Source organism: Coturnix japonica, chromosome 5 (genome assembly GCF_001577835.2).
Source record: "Coturnix japonica isolate 7356 chromosome 5, Coturnix japonica 2.1, whole genome shotgun sequence".
Lineage (NCBI taxonomy): Eukaryota > Metazoa > Chordata > Aves > Galliformes > Phasianidae > Coturnix > Coturnix japonica.
Genome location: NC_029520.1, coordinates 7,840,584 through 7,860,405, shown reverse-complemented (window position 1 = coordinate 7,860,405; position 19,822 = coordinate 7,840,584). Strand labels below are relative to the sequence as shown.

General features: G+C 55.7%; 3 protein-coding genes across 6 annotated transcripts; 1 reads left to right on the top strand and 2 right to left on the bottom strand.

Moving 5' to 3' along the window:
- Positions 1-963: 963 nt before the first annotated feature.
- On the bottom strand, positions 964-5,020 carry CNTF (ciliary neurotrophic factor). The gene is made up of 3 exons (XM_032444787.1): positions 4,908-5,020; positions 2,275-2,557; positions 964-2,189 (listed from the first exon to the last, which is right to left on the bottom strand). Exons 2-3 carry the CDS (start codon positions 2,386-2,388, stop codon positions 1,716-1,718), a joined length of 588 nt encoding a protein of 195 aa, XP_032300678.1. The 5' UTR covers positions 2,389-2,557; positions 4,908-5,020; the 3' UTR covers positions 964-1,715.
- On the bottom strand, positions 2,991-15,249 carry ZFP91 (ZFP91 zinc finger protein). 2 transcript variants are annotated; one of them, XM_015863627.2, is made up of 11 exons: positions 14,753-15,249; positions 14,647-14,672; positions 11,536-11,751; positions 11,248-11,284; positions 10,734-10,823; positions 10,131-10,253; positions 8,275-8,325; positions 7,718-7,796; positions 7,358-7,472; positions 6,745-6,844; positions 3,199-6,406 (listed from the first exon to the last, which is right to left on the bottom strand). In XM_015863627.2, the coding sequence occupies exons 1-11, from the start codon at positions 15,124-15,126 to the stop codon at positions 5,896-5,898; spliced, it is 1,722 nt and encodes a 573-aa protein (XP_015719113.1). In that variant the 5' UTR covers positions 15,127-15,249; the 3' UTR covers positions 3,199-5,895. The 2 variants fall into 2 exon arrangements, with proteins under 2 accessions (XP_032300675.1, XP_015719113.1); XM_032444784.1 differs by lacking the exon at positions 14,647-14,672 and having other exon boundaries at positions 2,991-6,406; positions 14,753-14,911.
- Positions 15,250-15,910: 661 nt separating this feature from the next.
- LPXN (leupaxin) lies at positions 15,911-19,796 on the top strand. 3 transcript variants are annotated; one of them, XM_032444786.1, is made up of 9 exons: positions 15,911-16,032; positions 17,163-17,311; positions 17,424-17,479; positions 17,794-17,896; positions 17,969-18,124; positions 18,194-18,367; positions 18,433-18,514; positions 18,627-18,775; positions 19,186-19,796. In XM_032444786.1, the coding sequence occupies exons 1-9, from the start codon at positions 15,990-15,992 to the stop codon at positions 19,450-19,452; spliced, it is 1,179 nt and encodes a 392-aa protein (XP_032300677.1). In that variant the 5' UTR covers positions 15,911-15,989; the 3' UTR covers positions 19,453-19,796. The 3 variants fall into 3 exon arrangements, with proteins under 3 accessions (XP_032300677.1, XP_032300676.1, XP_015719114.1); XM_032444785.1 differs by having other exon boundaries at positions 17,791-17,896; XM_015863628.2 differs by lacking the exon at positions 15,911-16,032 and adding an exon at positions 16,124-16,607 and having other exon boundaries at positions 17,791-17,896.
- Positions 19,797-19,822: the final 26 nt, after the last annotated feature.

Sequence of the window (19,822 nt, the reverse complement as noted above, 5' to 3'; positions counted from 1 at the left end):
GCAGAACCACGAGGGTGGCCGCAGGAAAACCGTGCCCGTTGTGCGGCTGGAAATGCCGCCTTCAATCGGGGCAGGCTGGGTTGGAAGGGTCCTTAAGGACCCTGGGGAGCCGCTCGGGCGATGTGTGATGTCCTCGCCCAGGCTGGGCCCTGCCATGGCTGCCGGCAGCTGCCCCAGCCCGATCGGGTTGCAGGGCGCAGTGCCAGGGCTGCTGGGGCCCCGCTGACATTCAGGTCTCCTCCTGTTTGTGCTTCTGCCCTCTCCCTGCTGTCCCAACAGCGGGACTGGGCTGTGTGTTCTATTGGGGATGCAGGGCGTATTGAGGGGTGTGTTATTGCACATAGCGAGGTGTGAGAGAGAGCAATGCTTGGAGTAATCCCCCCAAAAATAAAGGCCAGAAATAGTTACTCACAAGTGCACGGGAGCAGAATCGGGAAAGTAATCCAATGGGAGCTGCAAAACTGAAGCTGGACAGCCAGCAGCAGGGAGGTGAATGTCTTTCCACTCCAACTTCCACCCTATGTGCCAGGCGTGCCCACCTCGACCCCATAGGCAGCCCCTGTCCCACATGCCGAACAAGCAGCACCCCAGCCTCACCCTCCAGCCCCCTCAGGCTGTGCAGACACTGCTGGCTGGGCACTGTGCCCGGAGCTTCCAGCACCCGCTGGGACAAAGGAGCTTTGTGTGGGGCCAGTGGCATGGCCGTGCCTCACGCCTGTGCCCCGGGGAACAGGAACCCCCTGCAGCGTGTTGCTCCTGGGGTCGAGGAGAAGGCAGAGCCACACGGGGTCAGGGGGTAACACTGCAGCTGTACATCCCCTGTGAGCCCTCTGCAGCTTTCCCTCACCTCTTTCTCACCTGCACCATTCCCAGACCGCTCACCCTCCTGCCACAAAGAAAAGTACTTAATTAGGGACAAGGCAGCCTGCTGAGTCCAGCCCTCAAGAAGTCACAGCACCCCAGTGTCTCTCCAGATGCTTTATTTGCTCAGCATCCACCACAGCCACGCAGGGAGAAAACAGTGGCCGACAGTGTCTGGGGCTGTTTGCTTCTCCCTCTCCAATCTTAGAACAGCCTCAAGAGGCACAAAGTCCCTGGCAGAGGGTCTTTCGAGACAGCCTCCTGTATAAATACCCTCTCTATACCCTGTCCGACCAGCTGATAGATGCCATCCAGCTCAAAATCCCACCCCCCTCCTGAGAAAGACCCCAAGCGGTCAGAGCAGAAATTCAGCACACAGAACACACAGGCAGGGTGGGAGCTGTGCAGGAACAGAGAAAAAAGGGAGCACCTGAAGGAGGCAATACAGGCCTTGCAGAGGGGGAACAATTCCTAAGCCACCTTTCACCAGGTGATGCTTCCACGTCACTCTCACCTCTGCAATAACCCCGAGGCAGCTCCCCTCATCCAGAAGCATCACCCGGCCACCAGGAGCCAGGTAGCAACCTGGCCCCACAGAACAGGCCGTCCCTGCACAGCACACTGGGGGTCATGGCTTCCAGGCCATAGCAGAACTGCAAGTCATCCACAAAGCCCACCTCACTGCGAGTTCCACCCCTGTGCCTCACTTTCCATCGCAGGGAAATGGGCCCATTAGGAAGCAGAAGGTCCCTGGGTTAGTAGCATGGGCCCCCCCACTCCCTGAAGTCCCCATGCCCGTCAGCAGCCCTGCACAGGGATGGCCCCCCCAGCTAAGCCCCATCCACACACTGCCATCACTGGCTCTCAGGCAGACCCAGTGCTGCGCCGCTGCCCGGGCCGTGCTTGGCGAGCTGCCGCAGGTCCCGCACCGACCTGACGGCCCACTGGGCCAGCTCCCGCAGCACCCCCAGGCCCCGCAGCTTCTGCTCAAAGAGGCTGAGGCGTGGGGGTGCGGGGGGCTCCGAGCCCTCCTCAGCAGGGGCCCCGCGGCTCTCCAGCTCCAGCAGCTCCTCCAGGTGGTAGGTGAAGGCCGAGACCTGCAGCAGAACAGCCGCCAGCGCCGGGCCCAGCTCAGCATCGGCATCTCCCAGCTGCTCCCGCTGCTCCTCCAGCATCTGTGCCAGCAGTGAGCGGAAAGCCCGGTAGGCTGCCAGGTTGTCCAGGAGGCGCTGGGTGCCCGTCTGCTCGGCCCAGCGCTCCGCTGCCGCTGCCGGCACCCCATCCACCGCTGCCACGCTGATGGAGGCATCCAGGCCCTGCCGCTGCACCTGCGGGACAGACAGCCGGGATGGGTGCTGGGACAAGGGGCACCTCCCGCTCACACCCCCAGCCCCGAGCGCAGGGCGAACTCACGTAGATGTCCAGGAGGTCAGTGACATCCGAGCGCATCTTCCTGGCCAGGCGGATGCCGCGGCTGCACAGGTCGTGGTGCCGGAGGGTGGCTGAAGGGGTGTCTGCCGCCGCCATGGCCCAGGCGCCGTCCCAGGCTCACGGCGCAGTGCCCGCGCGGCCCAGGGAGGACAATCCCTTGCTGAGCTGGTGCATTCCAGCCGGGAGCTCCGCTCACGCGTCCGCTGGCCCAGCTCTCCCCCTCTTCCGCGCCTGGGGCCTGGCACGACGCTGCAGATTCCCGCCTCTGGGATCAACAGCAACAGATTATTTCCCTAATTCCCCATGCTTCGACACTCTAAGCTCTCTGCCCAAAACGCTCTCACCCAGCAGTGACAGGCTCCTTCCCTGCGGCACAACCAGCCCCACTCTAATCCCTGGCTCAGGCCGGAGCGCGGGAAACCACTGCCGGGAAGAGGTGAGCAGAGCCGGGACATTGCTCAACAGCTCAGCACAGGCTGCAGGCTGGGGCCGGAGCAGGGCGCAGAGCTGGGCACAGCACGAGGCCCAGCCGGGGGCGAGGATACCCCTCAGCCTACAGCCTGACCCCAGCAGCCGCCTCCTGCCCACCCCTCCTCAAGGGAGCCGGGAGCCCCCCCCAACACCCATAGCCCAGGGGTATGTCCCACAGCAGCAACCACAGCACAAGTACCACACACAAACACAGCCCTTGGGGTTGGTTTGTTTTCCTCAATACATTTATTTTGGTTATGTGTTACCCAGATGAAAAGAAAAAACAGAATAGAAAAGCAGCTTCCCTTGGCCACCGCAGCACCACCACCCAGCACCAGGCCCCACAGCCCCCACAGGGCCCCCATAACCAGCACCCATCTCATCCTACATCTCAGGGCCTCCCTTCCAGGGAGAACAATAAAATAAATACAGGGGGAAAAAAATACAAAAAAAGTTTATTGCAAACTACTACAATAATTTATTGAAGCAAACTGCATGCGAGTGAAGGAGAGACACCGAGAGGAGGAGCTGCAGGAGGGCTGTGTCAGTTGTAGGGTTTCAGAGAGAGGGGGAAAGGAGTTACACCAGACTCTCCCACAGTGAGGGTGAGCAGGCTGTGGTCAGAGGACAGACAGGCAACTTGCTGAGACGGAAAAAAAAAGGGAAGCGATGAGGGCATGGGAGGGTAAGGCAGAGACCAGAGGGGGTTCAGGCCAGGAGCAACACAGGAGGCAAATGAGCTGCTTGGTCCTGCACCCCATAACACGTAGCAGTGCTCGGGGCAGGGGAAAAATGAGGCAGCCTCCTCGCCTTCTGGCCCAGCCCAGCATTGCGTCACCAGCTGCAAGCAAGCTCCTGACCCAAAAGCATTCATTTTAGTGTCAGAGAGCAAACCCCAATCTCTCCCATTTTGCTTAGTGTTCTGTGCAAGGCTCTGCCTGCCACGCAGCACTCCCTGGGGTGGAGGCAGGGCACGAGAAGCAGCTCCTAGCTTGGAGGACTGATCCGTAGCTGCCAGCAGGCACGCCACAGCACAAGCTGCATGCTCCCCTCCTTTATTCCCCCGGATAGAAGAGCCATGCTGCAGAACCCACCCCTGTGCACTGCATGGTGCCCCTTCAGTTAGCAATGCTCCCCAGAGGGAACCCCAATTTGACCCAAGCAAGAAAGCGGGCCATGCCAGCTAAAGCCACTGCTTAGTTTAGTGTGCTCCCACACCACTGTGCCAGGAGTCCTATGTTCGGCCTTCTGCTCACCCTCCAGCTCACACACACAGCAGCCACAGCACAGGACCGGCAGATGCCCACACCCAGGGCACAGACCAACACACAGCATCCCCACAACAGCAGCGCTCTGCCTTGCTCCAACACAGACTTCAATGTCAGTGGGAAGGGAAAGGGGAAATCAGGACAAGCGACCCAGTAAGTGCTGTCAGGCTTTGGCTACAGCTGGATTTCCAGGCAGCACAGGCGACAGAGTGGGCGTTTGGAGTCAGTTTCCTGTGAAAACCTTCCAATTCAATTCCGTGTTTTATAGCTGATCTCCAGACCCCAGATACTTGACTTTGCCTGGCTGCTGTTACAGACCGGCTCTGCTGACCTCAGGCTTGGACAAAGCACTTCAGCTCTGTTCCCAGCTTATAAACACAACTGAAAAAACAAAGTAAACGAACAGAAAGCCCAGGTTATTGGTCACCTCTTCCAAACACACAAAGAATTCAAGGCCACCGAGTCTCCACACACAACTTCAGATAACAGAGCAAAAAGATCCGAGCCTAAAGACCAGACGTCATTTCCTATGTAAACTCTCCCACAGGCTCTGAGCTGTCCTAACACACCAGCGGGCAGTGGCCAAATCACCCCGTGGAGCAGAGGGGGCTGCACACAAGTGAGGGTCTCAGCACAGCACAATCCATAACAGGCGTGGACAAACTGACAGCCTCTACTCCCTCATCAGCCCACTGCCTTGGATAGATGAGCTAAAGACAACCATACCCGATCTCTTCAGAAGAGCACCACTTTCCTGGGCCATGAGAACAAGTATCCTGGCTAATGCTGTCCTTTCGAGCAAGGTGAGGGAGTAAGGGGAGCAAAAAGAGCTGAGCTGGGAGGGGGGAGACGAGAGGCAGTTGTGCCATCACTCACCTCATCCTCCTGCTAAAACGCTGCCGCAAGGACTCCACTGCTCTTCTCTGGGGCTCTCCCTCTGCTCTGGAAAGCTGTGAGGTCCGACTGAAGCACTCTGCTTCCACCCCAGCTCTCCCAGCTGCTGTTACATAGCATGAGCACTCCCTACGGCCCTCCAGTAGGAAGGAGCCTACTGGGAAGCGGCCTGAACCCCTGCCACCCCACCCGCCAAGAACGTAACTAAAAAATACCAACCCTTTTATCAATAAATAAGGAATCTCGTTACCACAACACAAAAACGAAACATGTTCAAAGTGCAAATTACTGTCGTCAAACCGGGATGCTCCTCCTTGCCTCTCCCACGCAGGGCTCCCGTAGCCCCCGGGCCTCTCCAAGCAAACATGATCTATGAGCCAGGGCGTTCCCTCTGCTTCCTGCCAGGGATGGGGCCGAGCACGGCGGGGTACAGGGACTCCTTCACAGCCCACCCCGCCGAGGGGGCCTAAAGTGCCGAGCCAAACTCCCAGCCCCGGGATGAAGAGTGAGACTGCGAGGACTAGAGTTGCAGCAATGCATAGAAGTGGGACCACGGGGCAAAAAGGGAGTCCTAAGAAACTTGTCCAGAGCACACCAAATGCCTTCTAGCTTGCAAACAGGGCCAGGTCAAGGAGCCAGAAAGGCATCTGCTTCAGGGTAGAGCGAAGGGTTTCAGCCTCCTCCCTCCCTCAGAGGAATCTGTCGCTCAGTCCGACTTGCTCTGGTAATGGCAGCGCGTGCCCCTTTTCTGCAAAGGAGCAGTGGGAGACTGAAGTGTTTGGGAGAAAGAGGATGTGCTGTGATCCACGCTGAGGGGAGCGGCCCCTTCGGTTACTTACTAGTATTTTAAGTTTTGTTTAACTTTTCTCTCTTTCAATAAGTGTCTCCATTTCTTTTTTTTTCCTTTTTTTTTTTTTTTTCCTTTTAAATAGAGTCCAAACAGTCCCAGCACCCAGGTGCTCCCCAACCACTAGGGTCCAGCCGAGTCTGAATCTTCGATGAGCACCTCCGTGGTGGCTCCCAGGATCTCTGTGTTCATCACCAGCCCTTCAGGGTTGGCGCTGCTGCCGCTGCCTACAAAGAGCTTGCCATCAGCCACCAGGCTCACACGCTCCGCCCCGCCACAGTACGTCTTCGGCATCCCATCGGGGTTCAGCAGCAGGCAATCGGCCGGGGCAGCACTGCCCAGGGGGTCAGGAAGAAGAGGGAGGCCCTGGCCATCGGTGGGTGGCGCGATGGCCTCAGGGTTAGTGCCCAGAATGTCAGTGCTGGTGATCAGGGCACCCGCATTGGCCGCCAGTGCTTCAGCAATAAGCACTTCTGGGTGGCTTTTGGCTTTGTGGGCCACGACACTGTCCTTCTTCTCAAATTTCTTGCCGCAAATGTTGCAGGAGAACTGGTAGAAGGAGTCCGCATCGTGTTTCTTCATGTGCCAGTTGAGGGAAGCCTTCTGCCGGCACGTGAATCCACAGATCTCACACCTGAAGGGGAAGGGAGAAAGGGGAGGTCACAACACAGCAACACATGCCTGTGGAGACAGCTGGAGTAATGAGGCAGCCCAGGAAAAGAATGGGCTCTCATCAGTGCGGGCTGTCACCATAGTGCCAGCTCCTCCAGTTATATCACTCACGCTCCTCAGATCTCTGCTCAGGCACTGCCTCAAGGACCAAGCAGCAGTTCAAACACTCCCACAGAGGTGTGTTTCAAGGGGGCCAGGACTCCACAAATAGGTTCCAGCCCTGATTTCAGAGCTGTCCCTGCACTTAGTGTGCATGTATCTAAGGGTCACTCAAAGGAGGAGAGTGACAAAGGTACTCACTGCAAGGGCTTCTCGCCTGTATGGATCATTCGGTGCACCGCCAAGTTATGAGAACTCTTAAACGCCCGGGCACAGTACTCACAGATATAGTCCCTTTGATCTGAAAAGCAACACCAGACAGAGCGTTACTCTCCTGCAGACCTGCTCTCTCTCCCTGCTCTCACACGCTGCAGGTAAAGCTGCCCATGAAGCAGCAGAAGCAGAAGTGCTGGGAGGCCCACAGGCACAGCAAAGGAAGAGGTGTCCCACAAGACACCAAAGTGGCTTGATCTGGAGAGCTAAGGCATGATGATTAACTTCTAGAAGAGACTTAATCCATTCTGACCAATACTGAAGGAGTGGTAAATTAGGATAAAGCTTGGCTTGTTCGATTGTTGCCAGTCCTTGCAACGACACTTGCAAGTGGGTAAATCAGGAACATTATAGCCCATTTCTGTCATTTCCTTAGACAATGGTAACGCAGAAGGGAATACTATCCTGCCACTGTTGCGCATCCATGCCATCTAACCTCACCTTCACTCCCACCTCAAGCCATGGGCATTATTCTTTTTGCCTCCCCGCCCTGTTCACCATCCCAGTGAGAAGCTGAGATCCTCTTCCCACCTCCCCATACCTGTGTGGTGCTTGGCATGCCGTAGGAGCTGCTTCTGCAGTCGGAAGAGCCGACCGCAGGAGGGATGGGGACACACATACTTTTTCTTCAGCAAGTGCTGGTACTTGATGTGATGCTGAAAAAGAAAAGCAAAAGGCTGTAAGCTCTCTCTTTGCATGGCTAAGGCACACTGATACCAGGCAGCCCCTTGGCAGGGCATCAAACTCCAGTCGCTAACAAGACACCCTTACATGCAGAGTAGAAAGCCCAATGAATGTAGACATCCAGTAACAGAACAGACAGAGACATGTGGCCTGATGCAAACTACCATTCCCTGCCCTCACACACACACACAGCATTCAAGTGGAAAATCCCAAATACCTGCAAGTAACGTGGGTGGGCCAAGACTGTGCCACAGCCTTCCATCTCACAGCGGACGTACTGTATCGGAGGCTTCTTCCTAGGAGGTCAGTAAGAAAACAAACAGAGTGATCAGCTGACACATCTGAAGGGAGGACAGCAGCCAGACGAGCGAATGTGCGTGCAGCTCAGTAATGTGAGAGCACGGGATGATTGCTCCAGTATTCCCATTGGGCTGTGCGGACAGACTCTGACCAAGAGCCCCCCTCTGCTCTTATCAGGACTTGAGGGCTCACACAAGGACTAAGAAAACCCCAGGAGATGCCAGGCTCCCCAAAAACCCTGCACACTGCCATGGCAGGAATCAAGCCAGAAGGGGAAAAACAGCTGGAAAGAAAGCAAACCCAACACCCACAGGGAAAAAGAGGAATGAAAGCAGGGGAGCCAACACATATCACTATTTCCTAATTTCCTTTAAGGCTGATTTTTCTATTGTGTGAACGAGAGGTGTCTTTGAAACAACTGACAGCTCTGTGCAGGACACAAAGGAACTGAACTGAGTGGAGGGGACCACTTACCTTCTCTTGGGTAGTCTTGGGCTCTTGTCATCTTTTCTTCTCCTTCCTCTCCTATATAAGAGAGTTACAGACAAAACTGGAGAAGGCTTCTTTACATCAGCACTAGGCAGATGTTTTCAGCTGAGTGCCATTTAACACTACAGAACTCTTCTACAATTCTAGGCTGAAAGGTAACATTGAACCCAGCAGCTCAAAATTAACCACCAGCCACTCTGAAGCAAAATGCCTCAAGAGTTTCAGAGCAAACACCTGTGCAATAGACAGGCAGGTTCCCCTCAAGCAGGCATCACACGCTTCATGTTTTTCTTTTAAATTTGTCACAGTCCAAATCATTTGCAACCCTTGATTAAATTCCAGACTTTCCAAGCTGCACATGAGATTCTGCTTTCCTAAGTTCCTGCTGTAGACAGTTAGCGAGTTATTACCTCATTACCTGCAAGCCCAAGAAAAATCAATCGAGAACAAGTTTGATGCAGATTCAGAAGAAGGCAATGTTCTCGAGAAATAAGTGCTTTATGTGGTTTGCTCTCACAAGACATCCCATTTCCTAATGCATCTTTAATAAACGTATAATTTTGCCAACACGGTCCAGTACTGATGGTGTCCTTCTATTTCCTTTGCTCTGTTGGGTAACATTTCGTGCCATGTGGAAAACACCAGTCTGCGTGGCTAGGAAGGATTGATGACCTAGCAGCTATTTTTCAGCCCTCTGAACTAACCAGAGCAGCTTACACACCTGCCAAGACAAATCTATGCCCTGATCAGACCTGTGTTTACATGTACAATGTACCCTCCCAAGCAACAGCTCTGCCCAGAAGGTTGTGCCTGCTTGATCACACCGCTGCACCAAGACTCTTCACACAGATTGATTAATTCTTTTCTAGCCCATACTGAGACATTTTACTGATGGTGAGACCATGCCAGTAAACAAGCTGAGCAGGCACTCAGCATCCAAGCCAAACCTTCAGGAGCAGCACAGTTTTTCTTATATGCAAAAAAAGCATCTATTCCAAACACACAACCAGAACCCTCAGAAAGCCCCATGTGGCATAAAAAAAAACAAAGATCTTCACAAAAATACTTCTCTCCAATGTCAATCAGCCTTGCTGCAGCTTAGAAGCAGCGTGAGAAATTAAAACAAAGGTGTGCAAAGCCCCACGCTGCTGCCAGCAGAGGGAGCTCCTTTTGTTCCCATTTCTAATAGAGGAGATCAAGTGCAAAAGCTGTTTTTTTCCACTATCCCAAACAATGGTTTGGACCCAAACACACAAACACGCTCCCCCTCAGCTGCAGCACTAAAGCACACCCAGGTAGGTGTTCTGAGGCTCCACTCCAAGCATCGATGATGACCAGGGAGCTTCAGTTCCTTCTCTCTGCTCCTCCAAAAGGAGGGATAACGCAGCTGTTTTTCCTGAGCTCTGGCGCATTAATCCCAAATGCACCAAGAGGAAGCTTTCCACACGACATGTATGAAGTACTCTACCTCTGGACACACACTGCAAGAGCTCTGGCGTTCCCAGACTGGCTTTCTAACACAGCCTAACACTGAAGTACAACACACTTCAGATAGCTGAGCCCTGTTTTTAAAACCTCTCTACAGTATTTCACAGGCAGGCTGACTAAACCCCAGCATGGAAAAACACTGCTTCAACTAAATGAAAACATCACCTCTTGCTTTCCCTCGCCAATCGCAAGCAGGATGCTAAGAAACAGTACTTCAGTCAGAACAAGAGGCTCTGCCCTATTATCTTACAGGCCCAGAGGGGAAAAACAGCATACAACAGTGTTTTTGTTGTTAGCAAGAATGTGTAATACACTGTACACGCTGGTACAGATAATTGCAGAATTTTACTCACTTCCTTGGTGGCTCTTCATCTTCCCGAAACTCACTCTCTTCTTTTACCTCTACTTTAATCTCCTTCTGTTTCTCTTTTTCTTCTTTTCCCTTGCCAGCTTTTCTCCTTTGCTTTGGAGCTTCCCTACAAAGACACAAATACAATCTATCACTCCAACGTTAAGTGGTATCTATTTAACGATACCCCCATGCCTCTGTCTTCCTCTGAGCCTCTATACCCCTGGCTTGCTGTGACTGGGTTTCCACTAAATTAGCACCAAGAGCTTCCTGTCCTTCCATACTCTTTAAAAAGCACTGTCCACTCTTTACAGTTAGGCAAAACCTGGATAGGACTTCATGTTTTAATCAAATCCCACTTCTAAACAAAGCGGAATGGAGGTCTAAAGATGCACCTGGCTGCTGACAGGGCTCTAAAAGCTTCAGACCACCAGAGAGAAAACGTTCCCAAGAGGTGTGGGAGATGAGGAGAACACTACACCCGATGGGAGCCACTACATGTCAGCAACCGGCATGGTTTGTCTGGGTCACATTAAGCTAGTTCAACTAAGAGGTCACAGTTGCTTCTTTAACCTAAAGACACAGTTAAGTAGGTAATCTATCATACTTTTCGAGATGGGGCTTGTAGGTTTCATCTCTTGGATCATCTTTGAAGGGAACTTCTTCCTCACTGGCAAGGATCTCCTCCTCATCATCACTGACAGGAGAAAAGGAGAACAAAGGAGTTATGCAGTGACAACTGAAGCACTACTGCAAGAATAATCATGCAGTTCCCCATAGGATGGGAAAGACATGCAGCAGTTCTCATCCCTTGTTTGCACTAAGAAGCACAACTAGGCAGAGCAGCGTCCTATTGAGAACCCACCCAACTACAGCATCGGCTGCAGAAGGAACAAGGCTTCCAGCTGAAAGGCCCATGCTGACCAAGCCCAATTCTCCAATATCTCCTGACACCTGCAGCCCATCAGCAATCCAAGCTGAAAATGCGAAGGGCCAGGACTGCGTGGGAACACAGCTGCCATCACTCTCACAGACCATGTCACAAGCATTTGAGAAACTGTTCACATATGGTGTTTTCTTGACACTAAATGCAAAGAACTGTCCCAGAAAAAGTTTCCTACCTGATTCCAGCTGGAGACCGATGCTCATCTGTGACCTCTGAAAGGAAAAGTCACCATTAGGTTTCAATCTGTGTTCGCTGCAGTGAGCTCATCTGTCTCAAGATACCTCCGCCGACATTCAGCGCCAGGAGTGCTGGTGGCAGAAGGTACCTGTGACAAAGCAGCACCACGCCTGGAGCAGCCACAGTCAGCACACAGCTCACTGAGTGACACCCACACACAGCTCCCTTCAGAGGTTCCCACAAGTTACCTCTCTTCAGGCACTTCACACCAGTGCTTCCCACATACCGTATTCCAGCTGGTCAGAGTTGGGTTCCGACTTGCAGACGAGCTGCAGGGAGCCAGTCTTGGACCTGGAGGCACGTGAGTTCTCGGCTTCACGCTGGCGGGTGGCAGTGGCTGATCTGCTGCTGCGCCAGCTCCTGCTGGGCCGGGCTGTGCTGACTGGAGAGCCCTGGTTGAGGGCAGGAGAAACCTCCTCCTCCTCTTTCTCTTCTTTGGGATCTGAAACACCATTAAATCTCACTGTTAATCTAAGACCAGCTTCAAAACCGACCCATATTTCAAGTCATGTTTGGAGAACCCCCTAAAGACATGCCCAATCCAAAGGGGACCCTGGATAACAATCCTGAGGAACCCAAGCTGGTTGTTTCTAGTCTTGTGCTAGAGCAAAAATTATCACAAGCACTGCCACCCGGAGGCCTGTGCACTCATTTATTGCTTCTACAGGTGGTTCCTCTTTAGCTGATGGCCGACCTCCATATAGGTTTTGGCAGGAGAACAGAACCAACTAAAACGTGTATGCGAGCAAGTTCATCTCTTTAAAAATTAAAATTCCAAGTGCAGTTCACCTGATCTCACTTCCTGGTGGTTGGTGGAACACCGGGCCTTAACACACTCAAATGCTTTCTGACATTTCACAAACGATGTGCTAAAGGAATCCATCCCAAGGAGCTGGCCGGGCTCTGTGCTCCAGCTCTGTCACTGCATTAGCACACTGGCACGGGGCCTGAGCTCCAGGCTCAGCTCTGAGACACTCCTTCTCACTGACATCCATTTGCATGGCTGTGTGGCCCTCCCCAGAGGGCAGCCAGGCACAGGGAGTAGGGCTGGATGCCAAAGCCGTGCTGCTGTGCATCCCCAGAGGGCTTCAAAACATGAGCTCCACACTGAACCCACACTCAGCAGGGCCCAGAGGCCCCCTGAGGTCCCCTGCCCCCTCTGCTCTTCCCTCATTTTCCACCAAACCTTTGAGATAGAACTTCTGGTACGGTGCTCGTTTGGGGCCCCATCCTCAGTCCCTCATTAACAGTTGGAGTGACCAACCTTTGACTGATAAATCTGATTGGAATACAGGATATGAGGCCTCAAAACAGCAACCAAATCTGATGTTTTACATACACAAAGCCACCTTCATTACAAAACACGAACTATGCCTTCTTTCTGCCTTCCTGGTTGCGTGGATCTCAGCACCAACTACATTTGCTTTATGTTTTTAACCCTAATTCTGAAAATCCTTAGTTTTTTTGAACACTAAATCAAATTCATACACCTGGAAACCATTCTCTAGCATCCTTCCCACAGAGCACCACCACTCTACACACCAACTGCTGCCCTCAAAAGATGTTTATCCCCTCAGCAGATCTGGAATTTGGCTGATTTCTTATTCAGAGCCCATATTTTCTACATTACAAATACAGAGTTGAAACCGGCCCCCATCAGAACTCGTTCCTATGAAGCACACCACAGACCCAGCAATTTTGCTCCACTTCTCTAAGTGAAGGTGTGAATGAGCCTTTTCCTGTGTCACTTTCACCCCCACTTCAGCACTGTCTGGCAGATTTGTTGCTTTTTTATACATGCTGTGAATACTTCTGTGCCTCTGAGAAAACACAGTAAGAGCTGCTCCCTTGACTGATGATACCTTGCAATAATTAACCTTGCTGTTTCCAGTCCCGTCTTGGACACCACACTTAACCTGGTGAAACCCCTCTCCTCCCCCCCATGTACCTGAGCAGAAAGCCACGTGCTCCTCAGTTAACAGGATTTGGGTAATTAGAGCAAGAAGTGAGATAAATGGAATGCATGTTGCTATTACAGATCATCAGGCTCTGTTGAACTCCCCTTAAACAGTAACTCTGTGACAAGCAGTTCTATGCTGAGGTGCTTTCACCACTCTGATCCTCCCCAACTTTCAACTAACAGCATCTAGGGTGGAAAACACGCAGATTAACAACGGACCTTCACTTCAGTAGGCAACAACCATCCTTCCACGATATGATCCCTCAAGAAAACATTAGACAGCGACAGGAGGGAAAGCTGAGAGGCAGCCAGATGCAGAGATAGAGCTCTGCTGTCATGGCTTGGAGAAGCAAGTGAAAATGCTCTGGGGAGGAGCTTACCCCAGGACCATCCATCCTCACTCAACACGTGGGCCATCACAGCTCATGGCAGCCTTGGGAATAAGCACACCCTGGTGTAATGATGTCCTTGGAGCACAACACACAGGGATACCCAACCAAAGAAAGCATCTCTATCACAGAACCGGTGGGTACCACCAACTGCTGCCACGGCTCAAAGAACCACAGGAAGCACTCAGCTCTCAGTTTGGTAATAGAAGGCCATGAAATGCATTCATTAAACATACGTTCCAATAATTAAAGTTATTCAGGCCTAACAAAAGTGAGAATTATTCCCACAAGAGCCCACGCTGTCACAGAGCACCCAACGTGGCACACACTGCACAGCTATACAAGTCCGTTTTGAAGCTGAGATTATACGTTCCCCTTCTGAAAGTAATATTTCTATAGAAACACATTAGGGAAATATTGCAATTGCATGACTAAGCAGCCAGGAAACACAGCTGCCCTCATGCACATGGGCAACAACCACACACACACCCTGGCACACCACAGCTTTGACTTTACTCTTCCACAATCACTCCATCAGACCCACACAGATGGATCTTTGGAAACAACACACAGCACTTCACCTGCCCAAATCCAGGGGCTCCTCACATACACCACGAGCACTAAGCACATACACACACATGGGCTCTGTGCTCAGTGCACTATGATCCCTAAGGGAGCAGCAGTGCACACCATTCACTACTGCTACACACTGGGACTCCAGAGAAGATCAATAGCTGCACATCCACCTGCAAACCCACACCTCTATTCAGAACAGCCCAGCACAGATGTGAGCCCAGCTGTGCCAGCAGCTGCTCGGGGCCGGCACAGAGATACCCTGGTGGTTAATTGGGAGAACAAAGTTCCTGCACGGTGGGTACTTCCACAGCCCTGATACACCTTGGAATGGAGCTGCACGCCCCATACACACACAGGGCTTCCTCCTAAAGCAGCTCCATCACACAGCACAGCGGAGACACGCGGCTCTTACCTCTGCCGGACGCTTTATCCGTGCACCTGGGGAGACAAAAGCCGGGCATAAGAGGCAGCTCCCAGCGGGGCCGGCGGTGTCACGGTACGGCCATGTCCGCACTCACCCTGCTCGTGGCGCTGCCCTCCTGGCTGCGGTCGTTGTCCCCGCATCGTGCAGCTCGTTGCCGGGCCGTGCCCCGGGGCTGCTCCTCCGTCTCCGCGGGTACTCAGCCTTACGGCGCCGGGAGGCGGCGGTTCCCCCTGCGGCCCGGCCCCGCTCCCGGCCGCCCCTCAGCACCCGGCCGCCGCCGCCGCTCTCCTCCCCCTGCTCGGCGGTGGCCGCAGTCGGGCGGCGGCGTCCCGATGGCGGCGGGGGCTTCTCTGCCGCGGGAGACGGGCTCCGTGCGGGCTGTTCCTGCAGCTCCGGCTGCCCCTCCTGCTCTTGCTGCTGCTCCGGTTGCTGCTCGGCTCCGTCCGGCTGCTCGGTGCCCGCCGGCATCGGGGCGGCAGACGGAGGTGCCGCGTCTGGGCGCCGCTCCCGCCCGCCCCGCTCCGCTGGCCCCGCCCCGCCCCGCGCTCTCGCCCAATCACAGCCCGGTATCCGTTTTCACGCGGGCCCCCCGCGCCCCGCCCCTTCCCGGCTCCGACCAATCAGCGGGCGGCCACCGACCCGCGGCCCTCCCGCCTTTCTCCGCCGCTCGCGCGCCCACCAGCCAATAGACGCCCGAGTTGCGGCAAGACCCGCCCCCGAGCAGCCGCGCGGCCAATCGGCGCTCGCCTCCCCGCGCAAGCTCAGCCGCGCTCGGTCTCCCGCCTCCACCTCCCCCCCCTCACTCCGGCCTGCCCCGCTCCGTGCGCTCCCGCTCCAAGTCCCGTTACACTCCGCCGTTCACTCCGCCCGCCCGGCCGCACTCCCGCTCCCGCCGCCTCCCGTCCGCTCCTTCCTACCGCCGCCGCTCCCCGCGCCCCTCCGGCCGCCCCCGAGTCCCGTTGGTCGGGATGGTGCAGTGTGCCCTGCTTGGTGTGCCGTGTGGCCGCTGTGTGCAGCCGGGATGCGGCGCTGTGTGCCGGCTCGGCTCGGCTCGGCACGGCTCGGCCCGGCTCGGTGCGGCCCGGCCCCGCTGCGGGGCTGTCGCTTCTCCTTTAAGAAAAAAAAAAACGCCCCGTCGGGCGGCGGGTGAAAGTCGGTGACAAAATGGCGGCCGGCGCAAGGGGGGCGGGGACAGCGCGCCGAGCTCCGCCCACTTCCGGCGGGGCTCCGCGCATGCGCTCGGCATGATGGGAGTTGTAGTGCGGCGGGTGCGGCTGAGCCGGAAGTGGCTCTGAGGGCGATGGCTGGTACAGCTCCCAGCATAGAGCTCAATGGGACGGAGCGCCGCCATCTTGTGTGCCCCGTGGCGCAGTGGTAGGAATGCCGCCTTGCGACACCGGAGGCCCTGGGTTCGAATCCCCCCTGTGGCGCAAGTGGTAGAAGTGCCGCTCTGCTACACAGGGGCTCGAATCCCGGGGGTTGGACTCGATGATCTCTAAGGTCCCTTCCAACCCGCACCAGACTGTGATACTGTGATGTTGCCTTTGGGAACCTCTTGTATCCGTCACCCTGACACACTGCGGGGCCTGGCTGAGTGCTCTCACTATGGGATGGTACCGGCAGTGCTGTCACCATATGGCGTGTCATAACCAAACCGTGGTGCCTCAGCCTGGGACAGAAGGGCCTCGTGCATTGCTGAGCCCAATGGCCTGTTCCAAACACCGGGCTGGATGCAGGCGGTGCTGCAGGGATGTGACACCCTTGGTCAGCCATTGCTCAGTTCGTTCCCTTTGTGGCCCCATCACTCGTTGCACACGATGCACAGCCCACAAAGGAAGCACCCAGCGCTGGGCGCTGCTTTCAGGGGTGGAGGCAGCGCTGGGAGCGGAACTGAGCGCGGTGCACCCGGCTGCTCGCACTGCGCTGCACAGGCGGCATGGAGGATCTGGGTAAGATGGGTCCCTGTGGTGCTGGGAAGGCTGAGCTGGGCCTGTGGCCGAGTTCACTGCGGGTGCTGCTGTGCTTGGCTGGGGCAGGTGGGGTTGGAGCACAGGGGGCAGCATCTGCTCCTCCATCTCGGGGACAGACGGGCGGTTGGGCTCTGCCAAAAATGGAGCGTGCTGCAGGGCAGGAAGCGGGCAGCGGTGACGGTGCAGTGTGTCTGTGCGCTGTGGGGCCCAGCAGCCTGCTGAGAAAGGCAGCACCGTGAGCAGGGCTGCCCTCACCCCAGGCAGGGAGATGGGGCAGCTGCTCAGCAAGGGGTGCCCATCACCATGTCTTACCATGAGGGTGGGGAGCTTAAAGTAGAAGGAGAAAGGACTTGATCTTCTGTAAGGATCCCACCGCCCTGGGGCACAGGAAGCATCAAGGCTGAGCCTTCCTGTGCCAGGGCTTGTGCTCGGAGAAACTTCAGGGTGATTGATGTTCCTGCATAAACTGGAAACAGCTTCTGCCTGGGGCACGGAGATGGGCAGTGGGTTCCTTATTCGCATCTCTCCATGCAGATGCGTTGCTGGCAGAGCTGGAGCAGAGCTCCCAGCCGGCCCCCACCAACTGCACGTTGCTGACAGCGAGCACCAGGCAGCAGGATGCACCTCCAGGCAAACCCCCAGCCCCAGGCAGCCAGAAGCCTCTTGCCTCGACAGCCCCGAAGGTAATGCCCAGGGCCTGGGAACGGGGCTCGCACTGCAGCCCTGCTCATCCCATGACAGGGGTGGGATGCTGCAGGGTGCCGGGAGCTCAGCCACAGGGATTTGTCCTTTCAGGTGCCACTGCCACCTCGGTCTCAGCCTGCAGGCAAACGTTTGGAAACCGTGTACAGGTAAAATACAGCCATGAGATGGCAGAGCCGTCGGGGTTACCCCTTCCTTAGTTCAGACAGGCTCACTTGGCTTCCTCAGTGTCCCCACCAAAACCAGGTCCTTCTGCGAGCTGGGGTGAGGGGTCACATCCTGCTGTGCCCACTGCCAGGGTGAGGGGTGGGCTTCCAGCATTGTCCCCATGGAGAGCCCCTGTCTCCTACCACAGCTCGTGGGGAAAGAGCAGCATTTTGAGGGTGAAGATGCTCTGTCCTATGTGCTCCTCAGTCTCAAGGCTGAAACTGCAGCACCTATTGCTCTCTGCTGTGCCCAGCAGCCCTGTGCCGACCCCACAACCTCTGTCTGCTTCGCCTGAACCCACAGCGGCCGCCCGGCAGCTGGATGAGCTGCTGGCTGACCTGGGCCAGATGCAAAGCAAGGTGAGCTGCATCCAGGGGCAGGCAGCACAGAGCAGGGTGGAGCCAGTCCCTCACTCACCCCCATCCCCGCAGCTGGCAGCAGTGGGGCAAGGAGCTGGAGCTCCAGTGGGCCCTGAGCACTCTCTGGACCACATGCTGGGTGGCCTGACGCGGGACCTGCAGGAGCTGGGCATCACTGCTGCTCCTGCTGCCGTCTGTGCCGCCTGCCACAAGCCCATCGCCGGCAAGGTGAGCCACGGGGTGGGGGCCTGGGGTTCACAGCAGCCTCCACGTCCCTCACTCATCCCTGTCCCGCAGATGTTCACTGCACTAGGTGAAACCTGGCACCCCGAGCACTTCACCTGTGCCCGCTGTGGGCAGGAGCTGGGCGGGCAGCCCTTCTTTGAGCGTGGGGGGCAGGCGTACTGTGAGGAGGATTACCACCAGGCCTTCTCCCCACGCTGTGCCTACTGTGCTGGCCCCATCCGCGAGGTAAGCACAGCCCTGCCCACCTCTTTGTCCCTGTACCCAGTGCCTCACCTCTCCTGTGCCCACAGAGAGTCCTCACCGCCATGGACCAGACCTGGCACCCCGAGCACTTCTTCTGTGCCCACTGCGGGAAGGTGTTTGGAGATGAAGGTTTGTCTCATGGGGACATCCCCTACTCCACACCACATAACCCAGCCTGGCACCTGCATCTCCATCCCAGCCCTCCCGTAGCCCAGTTCCCATCTCACTGCCTTCTCTGCAGGTTTCCATGAGCGCGGTGGGAAACCCTACTGCTTCCAGGACTTCGTGGTCCTCTTTGCCCCCAAGTGCCAGGGCTGCGAGCGGCCACTGACCGACAACTACCTGTCAGCCCTGCAGGGCGTCTGGCATCCCGAGTGCTTCGTCTGCGCAGTGAGTCAGAGGGGTGCAGGGCTGGCACATCTCAAAGCCACGGCAGCCTTCTCCCTTTGAATACTCATTCAGTCTGGAGGAGATTCAGGGGAGACCTTATTGCTCTACACTGACCTGAAAGGATGTAGTGGGGAGGTAGGGGTTGGCCTCTTCTCTAGGGTAACATTGAGAAGATGAGAGGGAGCAGCCTCAAATTGCAGCAGGGAGGTTCATGCTGGCTATTAGGAAACATTCCTTCTCAGAAAGTGGTGCAGCACTGGCACAGGCTGCCCAGGGAGGTGGTGGAATCGCCATCCCTGGAGATGTTCAACACATAGATGTGGCATTGGGGATGTCTGAACATGTGTGGGTTGACAGCAGGACTAGATGATCTTAGATGTCTTTACCAACCTTATGACTCTCCCCTGCAGGACTGCATGAGCAGCTTCACCAACGGCTCCTTCTTCGAGCTGGAGGGCCGGCCCTACTGCGAGCTGCACTTCCACCAGCGGCAGGGCAGCGTGTGCCACGGCTGCGGGCGCCCCATCACCGGCCGCTGCATCACAGCCGCCGGGCGCAAGTACCACCCCGAGCACTTCATCTGCTCGTACTGCCTGGGCCAGCTGCACAAAGGCACCTTCCGTGAGCGCGGGGACAAGATGTACTGCCAGCCCTGCCACGACAAGCTCTTCCTTTGAGCTCCAGGCTTCATGCTGCTAGGAGCTGCTGCTCTGCTTGGCTTCCCTGGCAGCAGCACCACGAGCACTGCCCTGCTGAGCCCCAAACCCCTCGGGTTTTATCCCTCAGCATCCCCAGCTGCAGCAAACACCACCTCCGGTCCCACCCCTCCACAACCACAGCATTGCTCCTTTCATACCCCACAGCCTTGGCATCGCACCCACAAAGCCGCAGCTTTCACTTGAGCAGGTTTCCCCCGGCCACTTCTCTGTTGTTGCCAGATAAAGAAATTACTGTATTTCTTAGAGTTTGTTATTTCTTAACTTGGGCAAATAAATAAACACCATCCCAGTGCTACATCACACTTCAACTCCTCCCATTACTGTCTCA